Raw genomic sequence first — 18874 nt, 5'->3', positions numbered from 1 at the left:
GAGCTTCCTTGCTCACGCTGGCTTTTATCGCCGGTTTATCAAGGATTTCTCCAAAATTGCTAAACCACTTACACAGCTGTTGCTTAAAGATGCCCCTTTTGTGTTCACTGATGCTTGTCTTTCTGCTTTTAACAGGTTAAAGCAGGCCTTAGTCTCCGCGCCGATCATACAGCCTCCCAACTGGGACTTGCCGTTTGAGATCATGGGCGACGCGAGTGACTATGCACTAGGAGCGGTGCTTGGCCAGAGGAAAGACAAAGCCTTGAATGCTATCTACTATGCGAGCCGAACTTTGAATGAGGCTCAAGTGAAGTACACTACCACTGAGAAGGAGCTGTTAGCTGTAGTTTATGCCTTAGAGAAGTTTCGTACTTATTTAGTTGGGTCAGAAGTCACTGTTTTTACTGACCATGCAGCTTTGAGGCATCTCCTTGCTAAGAAGGAGGCTAAACCGCGGCTACTGAGATGGATACTCCTTCTTCAGGAGTTTGACCTGCAGATCAAGGATAAGAAAGGGGCCGAGAACGTTGTAGGCGATCACTTGTCGCGATCGATGCGACAAGAAGGGGAAGATTCTCTACCTATTGATGATTCTTTTCCTGATGATACTTTAATTGCTGTTATATCGTCTATTGTTGACCAGGAACCCTGGTATGCAAATATAGCTAACTTCGTTGTCAGTGGCAAGCTGCCGCCTGACCTTTCTTCTCAGCAAAAGAAGCGTTTTCTGTATAACGCTAAGCAGTACTTCTAGGATGACCCTTACTTGTTTAAAGAATGTGCAGACGGTCTCTACAGACGGTGTATTCCGCAGTGGGAGACCAAAATAGTCCTGGAAGGCTGTCACTCCTCTTCATATGGTGGTCACCACGGTCCATCGCGTACCGTGGCTAAGGTACTTCGATCTGGTTTTTCTTGGCCCTCTTTGTTTGCCGACGCCAAGTCTTTTGTTTCACTGTGATGCATGCCAACGATCGGGGAACATTTCGAAGAGACATGAGATGCCACAAAACGGCATCCTAGAGGTTCGAGTTTTCGATGTCCGGGGCATTGATTTCCAAGGACCGTTCCGGCCCGATAAAGGTAACAGGTACATTTTAGTAGCTGTAGACTATGTGTCAAAATGGGTTGAGGCAATTGCTTCACCTCATTGTGATGGTAAGACCGTGATAAAAATGTTCAAAAAGATCATATTCCCCCGTTTTGGTGTCCCTAGCGTCGTCATTAGTGATGGGGGGATGCATTTTAAGGAAAAGATACTCACTTCCATACTGTCTAGAGTTGGTGTCCAACACCGGCGTGGTTTGGGGTATCATCCCCAAACTAGTGGTCAGGTAGAGGTCTCTAATCGCGAGCTGAAAGAGATCTTGTCTAAAGTAGTTTCTAAATCACGGAAAGACTGGAGTCTTAAGCTAGATGACACATTATGGGCTTATAGAACTGCCTTTAAGACACCAATTGGTGCATCACCTTATAGGTTAGTTTATGGGAAATCGTGTCACTTACCTGTTGAGCTGGAATGTAAGGCCTGGTGGGCAATCCGTGAGCTTAATTATGATCCTAAATTGTGTGGTCAGAATCGTCTTTTGCAGCTAGATGAATTAGAGGAGTTTAGGCTTAATGCCTATGACAGCTCGCGCATTTACAAGGAAAAGACGAAGAGATGGCATGACAAGAGAATCCTACCTCGGGAGTTTCATGTGGGGCAGAAGGTGTTGCTGTTTAATGCCCGGTTGAGACTGTTTCCTGGCAAGCTGAAGTCCAGGTGGACTGGTCCATACACGGTGACGGCCGTCACCAAATTCGGATCCGTGGAGCTTGAAGATTCCGAGGGTCACAGATTCAAGGTGAATGGCCAATATGTGAAGCACTACCATGAGGCGAGTGAAGCGGACAACCGTGTTGAAGTCCTGCGCTTCGACGAGCTCGACGCGCCAGTTACTTGATACCAGAAAGGTCGTGCGGGACCTCCTAAACCAGCGCTCTCCGGGAGGCAGCCCGGACTGCTGTTTTATTTGTGCTTTTGTTGAACTATTTGTTTTTTTTGTTTTATTTGTTTTTCTTTAGCTTTACCGTTAAACGTTAGACGCTGCTTTATGAACAATTTTTGTGCCTTCCTTGCTTTTATGCGTCCTTTGCAGGTTAAAGTACTCGATCGAAGGGTTTTTGTGTTCGATCGAGCACGTTCTGATGCGGCTGCTACTCGATCGAGGGATGATGTCCTCGATCGACCAGATCCCTACCCGTGCTTGCTCGAACGAGTGGATTATCACTCGATCGATCCCCTTCCAATACACTGGATCACTCGATCGAGCTATTCCAGGCGCTCGATCGAGCAGTTATGACCCCCAGCCGCTGTTTACGTCTACAAAGCCACGGTTTGACTTTCCTTGACCTCCCATGTTCATGGTCGGTTTGGGGAGGTCCCGCTATATGACGTTTTGTAAGTTTTCCGACTCCACTCCTCGTTTTCTTTTCAGTTTGCATTTCTTTCCCTGTTTTTGGTACAATGAGGGCATTGTACGGTTTGGTTTGGGGAGGTATGCATCCATATCTGTGTCTGCATGTTTCTTGCATTTTTGCTTGCACGTTTATTTATTTCCGCATGCATTGTTGTTTTAATTAATTCAAAAAATCATATAAAATTCAAAAATTTTTAATTATTTTCATGTTTAAATTGAGTCGGAACGTTTGAACATTGACGATACTTTGAATCTTTACTTGAGCCTTGCATATTCTTGACATTTAGTTGGCATGATTATGTGCATAATCTACGAGTCTTTGTTTCTCTCTTATCTAAACGAATAGACTTGATTCATTATGTCGGCAAGCTACATTACATTCTGAGGTTAGAGCTTTATAAACTGGTGACATTCATGACCGGTTTCATTTAGGATGTGAGTAGTACTCTCTTTAAGACATGTAACATCAATTTGCATAAGCATGAGTCTAGTCTTTTTAATACCTGTATGCATTCGGTCTGTGGATGGTGACACGTGTTAGGAGAGGCAGTCCCCCTTATTTCATTCTACCCATGAGCCTCACATAGCCAAATTGCCTTTTTGTCCTATCAACTACTTTCTATAATACTTCCTACCCTAGCCGAGCTAGTAACGAGTAGTTCTTGGAATGTTTTATTGCAATATGGTTATTTCATCTGATTTCAGAAGATGGTGGAAGAATTGAAGGGAAAGAAAGAAAAATTGTGTTGAATTGTTGAAAACATGAAACGGAAAGAAAAAAAAACGAAAAAAAAAAAGAAAGAAAGCGAAAAGAAAAAAGAGAGACAAAAAAATTCAAAATGGAAAAAAAAGAGGAATGAAAAAGAATGAGAATTGCACAATGTTTCACACTCCCATGCCTTATTTATATTTTATGGGGAGTTGACGACTTTTTGGTGTTTGGTGAGTTTAGTGCATAATTTTGCACCATGTCATCTTGCTGTTATGAGTATGAAGTTGGGATGCAGTCTATATTTGGATCCGTTGTTGCTAGCCTGGCTATTAACCCCACATATCCAAATTCATTTTAGCCCCTTCTTACCCATTACCTCACTAGCCCAAATGTAAGTCCTCGGCACGTGTCTTGGTCACTAGTATGGTTGGAATGCATATGTACGGTTGTAGAGACTTTATTCATGTTAACTGCATGCATGTTCTTATAGGTCGAGTTAGGTGAGTGTCTTGCTTCTTCCTATCTTTCACATATATACTCACCCTATACCTGATTTTAAGTGACGAGCGACCCGTGAGAGTCCGACATCTTTGAATCTTGCAAGGTCGACGGTTCAGTAGCTTGAAACACTAATTTGACTTGTTTGCACTTTTCAGTTGCCACTTTGTCGTTTTGTTGCATTAAATTGGTTCTAGTGGATGATTTGTAGCTGGTGCGTTGGTCCCGTTCTATTGTTCACCCTTAGTTGCATTCGTATTTGCTTGGGGACAAGCAAAGGTTTGGTTTGGGGAGATTTGATGCGTGTCTTTTATATAAGGTTTTCACCTCATTTTTACACGCATTTTGTGCTTTTTGTGTAGCATCTGGCTACAAATACCCCCGAATATTCCACTTTGGTCCGTTTATTGTAATTTGCAGGAATTGACCGAGGAGGAGCTAAATCGAGCCTTAATTGTCCTAATTGTACGCATTCATGGGAAATAAGGAGCCGGAGCTTAGAAATCTTACACTTGGAGGACGTATGAGCTGAGTTAAGGAAGATATTCAAGTCCTGATGCGCCTATATAGCTCGATCGAGTGCTTTAGTGCTCGATCGAATGCTTTACACACTCAAGACTGGTCGATCGACCAGCTTAAGGAGTCGATCGAGGATGTTCAGCAAGCAGTGCTCGATCGAGAGGTAGTTCTAGCTCGATCGAGTGACTTGGAGTTCGATCGAGTGATCATCTTACTCGATCGAGGGGATTTTGTGTGTTTTTGGTTTATTTCCGCCTAATTTTCTATGGGCTTTTGTAATCAGTCCATAGATTAGGTTTAAGACAATTTTTCAGTATAAGACTGAGGAGAACATCACGTTACTCCTATCTCCTTTACGACGTACATTTCGTCTGTTACTTTGGTCACTGTTCTTTGGAATTCTATTCTCTACCTTGCTACTCGAATTCGGTATTATCAATTTTAATTTATTTCTTTATCGTATTTATTGCTTTTAATTCCTTTTCTCTCTTTACTTTATAATCGTTCAATCAATTAGATTATTCATCATGTTTAGTTTTAATTGTTTGGTTATTGTAATCGTTAATCCGATGATTATGAGTAGCTAATTCCCTAAGCTAAGACTATAGGGGACCCATGATTTGAAGGGAGAGTAATCGAATTACTAGATCAATGCCGGTACCGTCTTTGTTGTTTAAATGCTACAAATAATTGTAATTGCCTAATTGAGTCGACGCAATTAGACCCTTATTCTTAGTGGACCTTGACCTGGACCGAAAGGTTGGAAGGGGGAGACTAGTAGCGAACAATAGAGTATTGCAGCGAGGGCGAAAGTTAAACTGTTTACACTTTAGGGTGAATTAAGGACCGAAAGGTGACGTTCGCTACCCCTTAGACCGTACTGCATTGACCTGGGACCTAGATTACTCGACCAGATATTATGGCGAACCGCTTGTCTTAGCTATTCTCTTTTATCTGTTAAACTCCTCCTTTCATTTCTCTTTCCCTTACTCTTTTAGTTAGAAATCACAATTTATAAACCCCCAAATTGGTTACTTTGGCGAACCTAGTTTAGCAGACAAATTCCTACCTCTCTGTGGATTCGACCCGACTTCCCTAGCTATATTAGTTAGTTGGAACCAGTTGGTTATTTTTGACAGGTACGCGACATACGTGTCACCCTTCTTCCCACAATCTATGTTGAGCCATCTATCTACCAAGAGCCTCAAATAATTGTAAGGCTTGGTGTGTACTCTTCCGATATTCAAAGCCGATTCAAGGAGAATAAAATCAAGTCTTGTGAAATGGTTGGTATCTTTCCTAGCAATTATGGTGTTACCCACGACCTTGTGCCATACTCTTATGCCCGGATGGTGGACCAAAAGAGCACGACTCGCATGAAAATCCTCAAATTTCTTCCCGGAGATTGCCTCCCAAAGAGGTGCGGGGTCATACTTTCCATAACTCTTGAAATAACTTGGTTCATCACTAAGACCCAAAATTTCACCCAATTCCCTAAAGGTAATGCGTCTACTAACATTAGCTAGATGAAACTCGATATTCTCCTTATTCTCAACTTTGGTGACTTTCAAAGAACTTAAAAATTCCAAGGTAAGGGAGGGGTATGTCAATTCCCTTGTTTCAAATAATTTCTTCAACCCCATGGCATTGAAAAAGGCTTTTGTTTGTTCAAGAACACCCAATTTTTTTAAGGTATCTTCACATATAAATTTGGTGGATTGTAATGACTTCATAGAAAACTTGACAAAGGTATTTCTATGGGTATCGGAAATAAAAGTTACCTCCGGATAATGCAAAAGTTGATTAATTACCGGAGGGGAAGGTGTTGTTGCTCCCATAGAAGGTGGTTGTTGTTGTTGCACTTCCAAGTTTGGTGTTGCTACCACCATAGCCAATGATTTCTTTATTTGAAGAGCCTTTTGCCTTTGTGAGAGTGCCTTAGCCTTTGGTGCCTTTGTTGCTCCCTTAGTCCTTGCCATTGATGAACTAACCAAGAAAAGAATGAAAAATATTCAATATGTAGTATGCCCAAATCGATTTGAAGGTGAAAGGCTTTGCCTTTATGAAATCAAAAATCGACTCAAAGGTTGAAGATTTTGTGCTTGGTTGAAGAAGGAGTGATTAATTTGTTGTTGGAAGGATGGTTTGATTTGTGTTTGGTGAATGTTGTTGAGGGTTTTTGTTTTTGTGATGGAGAGGTGATCGGAGCCATTTGGTGTTCACAATTAAGCATATGTGGTCGTTGGTCAATGGTCGATACAAAACACAATTTATACTTCACAAACAACTCTACAATTAGTAAAGAGGCAAGTAAAGGTCGGATCCCAAGGGACGGGTATTGAAATAAAGATTCTATTGTAACTAGTGGTGTCTAGGGGTGTCACAAATTGGGTTGATGTAGAAGGTCACTAAACTAAAATAGCAATGAAAATAAACTAACAAGGTAGATGAAATAAGGGTGTAAACAATTGATTAAAAGCACTATGGTGTCATGGGTTCATAGGGGAATCATGGGATATGATCATACAAACATGTTCTCAAATTATAAGCAAGCAATTATTGTTGTGATGGATTGAGTTGGGTTATATCTTACAATCCTAGGAAAGTTTGGGTCCCGGAGCCGAATCTCTTGGATTGTACAACACCTACAAGTCGACTTAATCTTCCCTACTTAACACATGCATGATCTAACAAGACTCGAGTTGGGTTATGTCTTACAAGTCAAGTTGAAAGGATAGAAGATGATAGTAAATGCAAGGATTCATAGGCTTAGCATTTCATCAAATATAACATGTGCATGTATTAAGATCAAAACAAGCAAGCAAATAAGATATGAAAGCATATTAATTTAAGCATGAATCATTCCCCATGTTGGTTTCCCCTAATCACCCATTAAACCCTAGCTAAGAGACTACTCACTCATTATCATATTGATCATGCTAGAAAGGTTGTCAATCATACTAACATAATGAAACATGATGAATAAATGAAAGTAATTAGCAATAATTAAAAAGGGATTAAGAGATTATACCTACTAATGATTCCAAAATAATAATGCAAAGAATAATAGAAGAACTTGTTGATTGATGGAAGGTTGTCAATCTCCCAATAAACCCAATAATCTTCTAATTACCCAAAATAAAGTAAGAACAAGAGAGAGATTGAAGAACTAAAACTTGGATTAAAACTTGATTAATATTTGATTACAATATTGAAGAGAGATTTGATTGATATTAACTACTCTAATCTTTGATAAGAAGAACATGCCCCTCTAATTAGACTAATGGCGTATTTATAGTGAAAATTAGGGAGGATACATTAGGGTTAACTAAGGGCTAAACTAGTAATTACACTTTTTAAGTTGAGCAAGGAGCCTCCGGGATTATCCGAGAGAAGGGCTTCTCCATTTCGTAGCTTGAAGAACGAAACGTGTCTTTGTCTTTGTGATCCGTGCGGGCTGGGAGTCGGGACGGCCGGATCTGGGATGGACGATCCGAGCGGATCAAGGAACAAGACGCTCGGATTGGGCATGGGGAATCCGAGCGGATTCCTGGTGAGGACGCTCGGATCGGGCGAGGACGGGCGGATTCTCTACAATCCGTTCGGATTGTTGTTCAGACTTTCCTTCTTCTTTTTCTTCCCTTTTCTTCATGAATTCCTTGGGGATTTCCTTGGGGACTCAAGGATCCTTTTCTCAACAATGCTCTTCTACTATGCTATGTACAAAGGCCTTCTAGTCTTGTCTCTCCTTGATGCTTGGTCATTGAATATGATCAATTTAGCCTTGTTTTGCCATGAAAATGCAAGATTCTTACTCCTTTCCTACCAAGGGATCAAAATCTCAAAGAATATGCAAAACAAAGAACTAAAGATAAGAAATGACCCAAATAGGCACTAAAAAGCATGGAAACAATGGTAATTCGGGGGCTAAATATGCGCCAATTATGGTCGCATCAAATATCCCCAAACCGAACCTTTGCTCGTCCCGAGTAAAGAGGTGACTAAGACTAGGACCAATACTAACCTAACCTAATAATAATAGCCGATATGAGACAATTAGCGGGTCTCACTCCGCCCCTTCAACTCACAACAAGACAACCATGAGGTAGGATGCCTTCTTGCAAGGCAAGGTGGGTCTTGCCAAAATGGCGACACATCCAAACATTAAGCACACAAAAACACATAATGGATGCATCTACAAAAAGAATAGCCACTTTCCTCATCTAAGTAGCGGAAATTATCTACAAGGGAAGCAATTCAAGGGTACACAATCCTTCATAGATGCAATTTGTTCAAACTACTAAGCCTAGAAGGATACCAATAAATCACCTCCAAAAGGTGTCAAGCTAGGGTACCTTTGTCCTCAATCGTTAAATGCTTTTGTCAAGAGTAGACTCTCTATGGTGTTAGAGACACTGGAGGATCGCGGAATTCCCCCTCTTGCCTAGACAAGAAGAAGGGTCGTCCCCTCTCTACCATGCACAAAAATGGATACGATGGATAAAGGGATCAATAGATATTTGAGTTTCACTTTGTTAGTTTGCTTTTGTTTTTGTTTTTTTTTTCCCCAAATTTCTTTGGCATTTGACTTTTTGAGAACACTTTCTTTGCCATTTCTTTTTGATTTTTGGCTTTTCAATACTTGACAATTTTTTTGCATTTCTTTTTGAACATTTTCAAAGTCACCCCAATTAGTAACGAGGGTGCCTTGTATTTGAAGCTTTTAGGAGTTCTATTTTTGCTCCTCTTTTCATTTGATGCATTTTTGCAAACTTTCTTTCACTTTTCATTTCATTGAACTCAAATTGATTTCTTTTTGTGCCCATTCCCTTTGATGACAAAAATGTGGTAGAACATGGATGATGGATGTATGCATGGTTTCAAGGGTCACCTTGGAATAAACGGTAGCCAAGGAGTTATCACAACACAAGGTACTCTTGACTCGGCCTTAAACCATGGGTCAAAGGATACTAGCATGACACATCCTAGGGTGTTTTACAAGTATTCTAACAAGCAAAGTCTTAAGAAGAAAAAGCATCTACTAGGGCCTATATACACTTGTCAAGCTTCCCAAATAGACGGTTTCACAAAGTTTTTCTAAACATGCAAACTACATGCCATGATGCAACTAACATTTATACATCCTAATGCAAATGATTCTACCAACTAATATGACAAATAAACTAAATGCAAGTCCTAAATTCACATTGTTATACCGCATCAATCAAAATAAAGCCACATAGTCATTAACATAAAGAGGAAAAAGGAGATTGGAAAGATCATACCATGCGGTCTTCAATATCCTCATGTCTCGGATGTGGCGTAGTCAATCAAAGTGAACAAGGATAAAACAAACACAATATATACAAGACAATATATACAAGGGAAATGAACTTGTTTTTGGTTTTTTCAATTTTTTCAATTTTTTATGATTTTTGAATAAAAGTTAAGTGTTAGAATTCCCATCCCCACACTAATATGGGCATTGTCCTCAATGGCCAAAATGATGGAAATTATGCAAGAATGATGCATGATTTCTATACTAAATGCAATTCTACACTAAGCTATACTACATGATGCATGGTTTTTGTTATGACGGAGAGGATAATTTAAATTACCTCCCGTTGCGTATGCATTAACTTCCCCAAACCAAGTAAGACACTATTGCTAATGTCAAAGCATGGGGGAGTTCATGCACATGCTATGCTATGCATGAAACTAGATTGTCATTTTGGATTTTACAAAAGTGGGAACAATAAAGAACACCTCAAAGGAACCGAGGTGTGAGTCCTTTGATGTTGCTAGGACTAAACCAACAATGATCAAAATGAAATAAAATACAAAGAGATATAGACAAACCGTGGGAGAGTAGGAATCTCCAAGGCTAGTCTTCCATCATGCTACTATCACCATCACTTCCCTCATGAGAAGTGGTCACATTGCCACTTTCCTTGGTACTTTCTTCTTTGCTTTCCTCATCACTATCTTCTTCATCATTATCTTCACCATCTTCACCATCTCTTTCTTTATCTCCACTTGCTTCTTCCTCAATGTTATCATCAAATTCCTCATCATTTCCAACAACCTCATTGCCTTCCACCACGTCCCTTGATGCACCCGGAAATAAGGCTTCTCTATCCGCCCAACTAGGCAAAGGACAAGATGGATCAAGGAGTCCTTGCCTAGCTAGATGTAGGAGGGGAGGATATTGAGCCAAATAAGCATTCTTCCGATCTTCATAAGCTTGCTTGTGCATGGCTTGCATTAGAAGAGTGACATAATCTTTTCCAATTTCAACTCCTTGCGGTTTGAACTCTTCATAATCATAGGGGTAAGGTGGTATAACAATGGAAGAGGAGGGAGTTTCATGATCACCCTTTTGTTGTTGAATGATGTACTCGGCTTCCTTGGATAGGGGAAGTAAATAGTTGGTCCGGTGGACACTAAGACGGCAAATCTTTGCGGGTAGAGTGAATGATCGAGCCTCACTTGTAAGCCACCCATACTTGGTATCAAGGGGATTGTGAGCAACCCACTTAAACTTGTTAATCAAGGTGGACATATCAATAAGATGGCCACCATCCTTAGCCTTGTACTTGCTATCCTTATTGAAATTAGGATCAAAGTGCTTGGCTAGGACCGTGACAAGGCCGCCATTAACAATTACGGTTTGACCCTTCTTCCCACTATCTACATGGAGCCATCTATCAACCAATAGCCTCAAAGAATTGTAAGGCTTGGTGTGAATTCTTCCAATATTCAAAGTTGATTCAAGGAGAATAAAATCGAGTCCCGTGAAATGATTGGTGTCTTTCCTAGCAATTATGGTATTTCCCACAACTTTGTGCCATATTCTTATGCCCGGATGATGGACCAAAAGAGCACGACAAGCTTTAAAATCCTCAAATTTCTTCCCGGAGATTGCCTCCCAAAGAGGCTCGGGATCATACTTCCCATATTGCTTATAAAATTTATGTTCATCGCTAAGACCCAAAATTGCACCCAATTAGGAAAGGTAATGCGTCTACTAGTGTTAGCTAGACGAAACTCAATATTTTCCCTATTCTCAACTTTTGTCACTTTTAAAGAACTTAAGAATTCCAAGACAAGGGAGGGGTATGTTACTTCCTTCATTTCAAACAATTTCTTTAAACCCATGGCATTGAAAAAGACTCTTGTTTGTTCAAGAACACCCAACTTCTCTAAAGCATCTTGGCATATGAATTTGGTGGATTGAATTTGTTTCATAGCAAACTTGACAAATGTATTTCTATGGGAATCAGAAAAGAATGTTACCTCCGGGTAATGCAAGAGTTGATTAATTACCGGAGTAGAGGGTGATGCTTCCATAGAAATTTGTTGAGGTGGTTGCACTTCCAAGCTTGGTGTTGATACCACCATTGCCAAAGCCTTCTTCATTTGTAGAGCTTTTTGCCTTTGAGAGAGAGTTGTAGTCTTTGGTGCCTTTGCTTTTGCTTTTGTTGCTCCCTTTGTTCTTGCCATTTGATGAGCTATCCAAGAAAAAGATCAAAAATCTTCAATTTGTAGAATGCCCAAATCGATTTTAAAGGTAAAAGGCTTTGCCTTTGTGAGAACAAAAATCAATTCAAAGGTGAAGATTTTGTGCTTGGTTTTGATTGTTAATGAAGATGGAGTGATTGATTTGTTATTTGAAAGATGGTTTGATTTGATTTTGGTGAGTTTTGTTGAGGGTTTTTGTTTTTGAGATGGAGAGGATGAGGGTTTTGATGTTATGGGTAGTGTTTATGAGTGAATGAATGAATGAATGAAGGTGGGGTGGGTATTTAAAGAACTCGACAATATTAGGACGCAGGGACCATCCGTGCGGATTAGGCGCAATCCGCTCGGATTCTTCAGCTTCAAATTTTCAAAAATCCCGCCTAGAGACGGGCGGATTCTGGGGAATCCGCTCGGATTCTTCTGAGATGAGACGGGCGGATTTTGCGGGACGGACGGATTCTTGTCCGAGATTTTTCTTTGTTTTTTTCTTCACTGCAAGACGGGCGGATTGTCCATAAGACGGACGGATTCTGTGAGACGGGCGTCTTTCAAAATCCGTTCGGATTCTTCAACGATCAAGAATTTGCAGTTTTCAGCTCGGCCCAAGACGGGCGTCTTCTCGGCAGACGCTCGGATCCTCTCGCAGACGGGCGGATTCTCGGGAATCCGCTCGGATTGGTCCTTGTGTACACGGATTGATTCCATCCGCGCACCAACGCATTCCCTTATCATTCTTTCTTTCTTTCTTTCAAATCTTGTGTTCTTCATTGTGGGGGCACTACTAAGGCATGAATAGCCTAGGCAATTGCCATCCCCACACTAAGGTAAAGCACTACACATCAATTAAAATCATTAGTCCCTCCCTCACTTCTCTCTTTTCATGACAATTATTTTGATCAAAGTAAATAAATCCAAAAATGACAAAAAATGCAATACAAAAATTGAATGTAAGTTAGGGAGTTAGAAATATTTACAAGTGGTGGTTTAGGGAGGACTCCACCAAACTCTCATTCTTGATGAGATGTCAAGGAGGCATGTTCAAGGTGTTGTTGATGTTGCTCAACACCTCGAAGAAGTAATTAAAAGCTTGTTCATTGTTGTGGTAGAGGTCCTCAATAGACCGTGGCCCTTGTTGTTGATCATGATCGATGGCATGCCCAATGTAGGGATTAAAGATCCCTTCAAATTCATCGTCCCAAAGACCACAAACTTCATTGAGTTGATCATTGAAAATCTCTTGCTTGGATGGAGACAACTCTCCCAATTTCTTCTCTTGGCCAATGAGGCCATCATCTTCTTCCTTGGTTGATTTTGATGAGCTTTGCAAGCTCTCCTTTTCACAATTCACTTGCTCTTTGAATGGAGCATCTTCAACTTTCTTCCTCCATTGGAGTTCCGATTTCTTCTTTTCATCTTTTCGGCTATAATGATCAATCATGAAACATGGCTCATGCAAACGAGGAGCTCTCATGGTCTTGTCAAGATTAAAAGTTATGCTTTCATCTCCCACTTCTAGAGTGAGCTCTCCATGTTTCACATCAATCACCGCACCCGCAGTGTGTAGGAAAGGTCTTCCTAAGATGATTGGAATGTTGGAATCTTCCTCCATATCAACTATGACAAAGTCCACCGGGATGAAAAACTTCCCAATTCGCACGGGGACATCTTCCCATATCCCTAGCGGTGTCTTCGTCGATCTATCGGCCATTTGAAGAGTGATATTGGTACATTTAAGCTCTCCCATTCCCAACCTTTTACTTACCGAGTACGGCATGACACTCACACTAGCCCCTAGATCACATAAGGCTTTGTTGATCGTTGTGTCGCCAATGGTACACGGTATTGAGAAGCTTCCCGGATCCTTTAATTTTGGAGGTGAACTCCCTTGAAGAATTGCACTACTCACCTTAGTGAAGGCGATAGTCTCAAGTTTCCGGATTGACTTCTTCTTTGTGAGGATATCTTTCATGTACTTTGCATAGGCCGGAACGTGATTGATTAATTCCGTGAAAGGAATTGAGACTTCTAAGTTCTTCACAATTTCCATGAACTTTCCAAGTTGATCATCAAATTTAGGCTTGGCTTGACGACTTGGAAAAGGAAGTCTAATCACAATGGGCTCCTTTTCTTTGGCTTTGTCTTCATTTTTCTTTGAACTTTCTTCTTTTGATGATTCCCCTTCCTTAAGACCTTGCACCACAACTTCATTCTCACTAGCTCTCACAACTTCATCCTCAACTTGCTTCTTCGGTGCTTCATATCTTGTACCACTTCTCAAGTGAATGGCACTAACCGTTTCATGTCTAGGGGATTACTTTGAGGTGGTAATTGCCCCTTTTGTCTTTGTGAGTTTGAAGATGCTAGTTGGGTCAATTGTGTTTCCAACATCTTGGTGTGAGCTAGAATGTTGTTGATGGTGGTGTCTTTTGCTTGGCTATCTTTTTGCATTTGGGTGAAAAATTCTTGTTGATTTTTTTGCATTTGAAGGACCGCTTTTTGGACATCAAAACTTTGGTCATTGTGGTGATTGTATGGATTTTGATTTTGGTAGCCTTGGTTTTGATTGAAAAAGGGTCTTTGATTTTGATTTCTCATGGGTGGTGGAGTGTATGTTGTTTGAGGGTTTTGGACATTTTGGCTTTTGTATGAGAGATTTGGATGGAACTTGGTGTTTTCATTGTAAAAATTTGAATAAGGGGTACCACTTTTGTAAGCTTGGAAAGCATTGACTTGCTCGGTTGTTCCCCTACATTCACTTGAGTCATGACCCAAGGTTCCACAATTCTCACATATCCCGCTTGGGATTGATGAGGATGCCGTCATGGCATTGACATGATGCTTTGATGATTTTGAGCTTTCCTCAAGTCTAGCCATAGCTTGTTCAAACTTCAAGTTGATTGTGTCAATGTGAGCACTAAGTTGAGCACCCAATTGAGTAACGGTGTCCACTTCATACTTTCCTCCTCTAGTAGCCTTGCGAGGCCTACTATATTGCGAATTATGGACCGCCATTTCCTCAATCTTGTTCCATGTTTGATTGTCATCAACTTCGGTGAACATTCCATTTGATCCCATATTGAGAATGTTCCTTGAATCTTCATATAAACCATTCCAAAATAGTTGCACGAAAAACCATTCGCTAATTCCATGGTGAGGACATGAGCGACAAATACCCTTGAACCGCTCCCAAGCTTCGTACAAAGATTCTTCATCCCTTTGCTTAAAACTCGTAATTTGAGCTCTTAGCATGTTGGTCTTCTCCGGTGGGTAGAATTTTTTGTAGAAAGCTAGAGCTAGCTTCTTCCAAGAATCTATTCCAAGGGTGGCCTTATCAAGGCCCTTCAACCATTGCTTTGCGGTGCCGATTAACGAAAAAGGAAATAAGACCCATCTTATTTGGTCTTGAGTCACGCCCGTTTGAGAGATAGCTTCACAATAATCACAAAATGTTTCCATATGAGAATGAGGGTCCTCACTAGGCATTCCCCCGAATTGGCTCCTCTCAACTAGTTGGATGAAGGCGGACTTGGCAATAAAGTTTCCGGTAAGATGTTGTGGGGTAGGAGTACCATTTGGTAAATCCTCCTCGGTGGGTACGGAGTGTGACGAGAATTTTGGCATTGTAGGTGGATTTTGTGGGGTATTGTGTAATGGGTTTTCTTCTCCTTCTATTGCGAAAGGATTGACAAACTCACTAGTGGGTTGGACAACTTCACCAATACCTCGTAAATTCCTCCTAACAAGTCTCATATTATTCGTCAAGGTTCTTTCGATTTCACGGTCAAAAGGTAACAAATCACCTTGTAACCTTCTAGACATGCAAAATATCAAACAACTCGAAAACAATTAGAACAAACCTTGAGGAGTTTTACTTACTCAAGGCGAAGAAAGACACAACTAATGACCATAAAAAGAAAATCTAAATCAAACAAACACCGTCCCCGGCAACGGCACCATTTTTGATGCGATTCCGCTAGGTGTTCACAAATTAAGATGTGGTCGTTGGTCACGGTCGAATCAAAACACAATTTATAACTTCACAAACAACTCTACAATTAGTAAAGAGGCAAGTAAAGGTCGGATCCCATGGGACGGGAGTTGAAATGAGATTTCTATTGTAACTAGTGGTGTCTAAGGGGTGTCACAAATTGGGTTGATGTAGAAGGTCACTAAACTAAAATAGCAATGAAAATAAACAAGCAAGATGAATTAAAGGGGTGTAAATAATTGATTAAAGGCACTAGGGTGTCATGGGATCATAGGGGAATCATGGGATATGATCATACAAACATGTTCTCAAATTATAAGCAAGCAATTATTGTTGTGATGGATTGAGTTGGGTTATATCTTACAATCCTAGGAAAGTTTGGGTCCCGGAGCCGAATCGATTAGATTGTACAACACCTACAAGTCGACTTAATCTTCCCTACTCAACAACATGCATGGTCTAATGAGACTCGAGTTGGGTTATGTCTTACAAGTCTCATTGAAAAGATAGAAGATGATAGTAAATGCAAGGATTCATAGGCTTAGCATTTCATCAAATATAACATGTGCATGAGTTGAGATCAAAACAAGCAAGCAAATAAAACATGAAAGCATATTAATTTAAGCATGAATCATTCCCCATGTTGGTTTCCCCTAATCACTCATTAACCCTAGCTAAGAGACTACTCACTCATTATCATGTTGATCATGCTAGCAAGGTTGTCAATCATACCAACAATATGAAACATGATGAATAAATGAAAGTAATTAACAATAATTAAAAAGGGATTAAGAGATTATACCTACTAATGATTCTAATAATAAAGCAAGAATAATAGAAGTACTTGAATGCTTGATTGAGAGGTTGTCAATCTCCCAACAATAACCCAAATAATCTTGAATTACCCAAAATAAAGGATGAACAAAAGAGATATTGAAGAACTAAAACTTGGATTAAAACTTTGATTAATACTTGATTACAATATTAAAGAGAGATTTGATTGATATTAACTACACTAATTATTGATAAGAAGAACATGCTCCTCTAATTAGACTAATGGGGCATTTATAGTAGAAATTAGGGAGGATGCATTAGGGTTAACTAAGGGCTAAACTAGTAATTACACTTTTTAAGTTGAGCAAGGAGACTCCGGTATTTTCTGAGAGAAGGGCTTCTTTCTTCGTAGCTTGGAGAAGACAATCCGTGCTATGCTAGAATCCGGGCAGAATAGGGTCGGGACGGGCGGATTCTGGCGTTGGAATCCGAGCGGATTCAGGGGAATCCGGGCGGATTGTGGAGGGGGGATCCGAGCGGATTGTGGCAAAGCCGCTCGGATTGTGCTGCTGCGGGACGGACGGATTGGTGACAATCCGCTCGGATTGTCAGTCAGCAACAAATCTTCTTCTTTTCTTCCCTTTTCTTCATAAATTCCTTGGGGATTTCCTTGGGGACTCAAGGATCTTTTCTCAACATTGCTCTTCTACTATGATATGTACAAAGGCCTTCTAGTCTTGTCTCTCCTTGATGCTTGGTCATTGAATTCGATCAATTTAGTCTCGTTTTGCCATGAAAATGCAAGATTATTACTCCTTTCCTACCAAGGGATCAAAATCTCAAAGAATATGCAAAACAAAGAACTAAAGATAAGAAATGACCCAAATAAGCTCTAAAAAGCATGGAAACAAGGCTAATTCGGGGGCTAAATATGCGCCAATTATGGTCACATCACGCACTTTGATTTTTGCCTTAGAAATTCCTCTTTGGAAACAGCCAATAAATGATAGGTGTCCCTAGTCTGTTTCTCCTTGTCCATCAAGTTGCAATTATAAGGATCACCATGAAGTTGAATTTGAACATCAATCATAATTTTGTATGCTATATCAGCATTCCTTTCAATATCATAAAATAAAGATCAGTTCAACTTCTTCAAATCTGATTTCATTAGTTTGAGTTTCTTACAAGCGTTAAACATAGTTATTCCATATATTTGAGCATCCCACTGTTGTTGAACAATCTGAAAGAATTCAGGAGCTCTACACCACATATTAAAGAATTTAAAGTATTTCTTCTTTACTGCTCTTTGAACCCCAGCAGAAATTAAGCAAGGACAGTGATCAAATTCCCCTTCAGGGTTAAAATGTGCAGAGAAATCACCCCAATCATTAAGCCAACAATGATTAACCAGAGCTCTGTCTATTCTGCTGAAAACTCTTGTGGCACTTGGTTGTTTATAACTCCAGGTAAAAAATGCCCCATAGGACTTGAGATCTTGTAATTCACAATCAGCAACAGTATTTTGGAATGGGAACATTTCGTGATCTTTGACAAGACCGCCAATTCTTTCATTAGCATACAAAACATTATTGAAATCCCCCAAAACAAAACAAGATCTTGAACTTGAATTCTAATCAAATCATTCCATAAAGGCACTCTTTCCTCAATCTTATTAAAACCATAAACAAAAGTAGCATAAAAACATCTACCATTTATTTTATCTTTGACTTTAGTATGAATATATTGAGCTGTCATCTCAAGAATATCCACAGAAACCATATTAGCTTTCCATAATAACCATATTCTACCTCCATGATGATAATCAATATTAGTAACAAACTCCCAATTAGAACACACATTATCAGCTACTCTACTTTTAGACTGAGATTTGACTCTAGTCTCCAGGAGTCCAAATAGGAAAACATCATGCTGGTAGAGAAACCACTTCACATCCTTTTGCTTATTATAACTATTTAGACCCCTGACATTCCACACACCAAAATTAGTTATTATGAGAGAGATCCACCACCTCTCCTCCCCCTTTATCAACCACTACAGCACATCCTGACATTTCTGAATTAAACTCAACCATAAAATCACCTTCCTTAGCACCATTTAACCTTGACTCATGTCTAGTAATACGAGTGAGAATTCTGGCAGGGGTAAAGATCTCCTTGGGCTTAGTTGGTAAAGGAGTAACCAGAGAAGTAGAAGGAATGCTGGGATCCCCCCATTAGTCCTCTGAGTACCTCCCAGGACAGGAAACTCAATCACATCAATCTATGGCACCACCTACTTTGCTTTAGGGATCCAGGCTTGCTTAGCTTTAGGCTTAGGCACAGGCTAATGAAGATAGAATTCCTTCCTCCTACACATTGCAGCAGAATGACCAATTCCTTT

The 18874-nt window shown here is 40.2% G+C and overlaps 1 protein-coding gene and 1 non-coding gene across 2 annotated transcripts in view; one reads left to right on the top strand and one right to left on the bottom strand.

The window, feature by feature from the left end:
- The window catches only part of LOC141641382 (uncharacterized), a 35081-nt gene that overhangs the window by 16009 nt on the left and 198 nt on the right, over positions 1-18874 (bottom strand). The window contains exons 2-4 of the mRNA XM_074450047.1: positions 18055-18455; positions 17660-17968; positions 17434-17575 (exon numbers count right to left, since the gene is read on the bottom strand). Of these exons, the coding sequence (XP_074306148.1) occupies positions 17434-17575; positions 17660-17968; positions 18055-18455 (852 nt within the window). The remainder of the gene's footprint in view (positions 1-17433; positions 17576-17659; positions 17969-18054; positions 18456-18874) is intronic.
- Positions 14855-14961, top strand: LOC141644470 (small nucleolar RNA R71). Its single transcript, XR_012544086.1, has one exon. It is a non-coding gene; the product is annotated as a small nucleolar RNA R71 (small nucleolar RNA).

The sequence above is a fragment of the Silene latifolia genome, chromosome 2, assembly GCF_048544455.1.
Source record: "Silene latifolia isolate original U9 population chromosome 2, ASM4854445v1, whole genome shotgun sequence".
Classification (NCBI taxonomy): domain Eukaryota; kingdom Viridiplantae; phylum Streptophyta; class Magnoliopsida; order Caryophyllales; family Caryophyllaceae; genus Silene; species Silene latifolia.
Note: the sequence above shows the minus strand (reverse complement) of the source record. Positions and strands in the feature narration are given on the sequence as shown.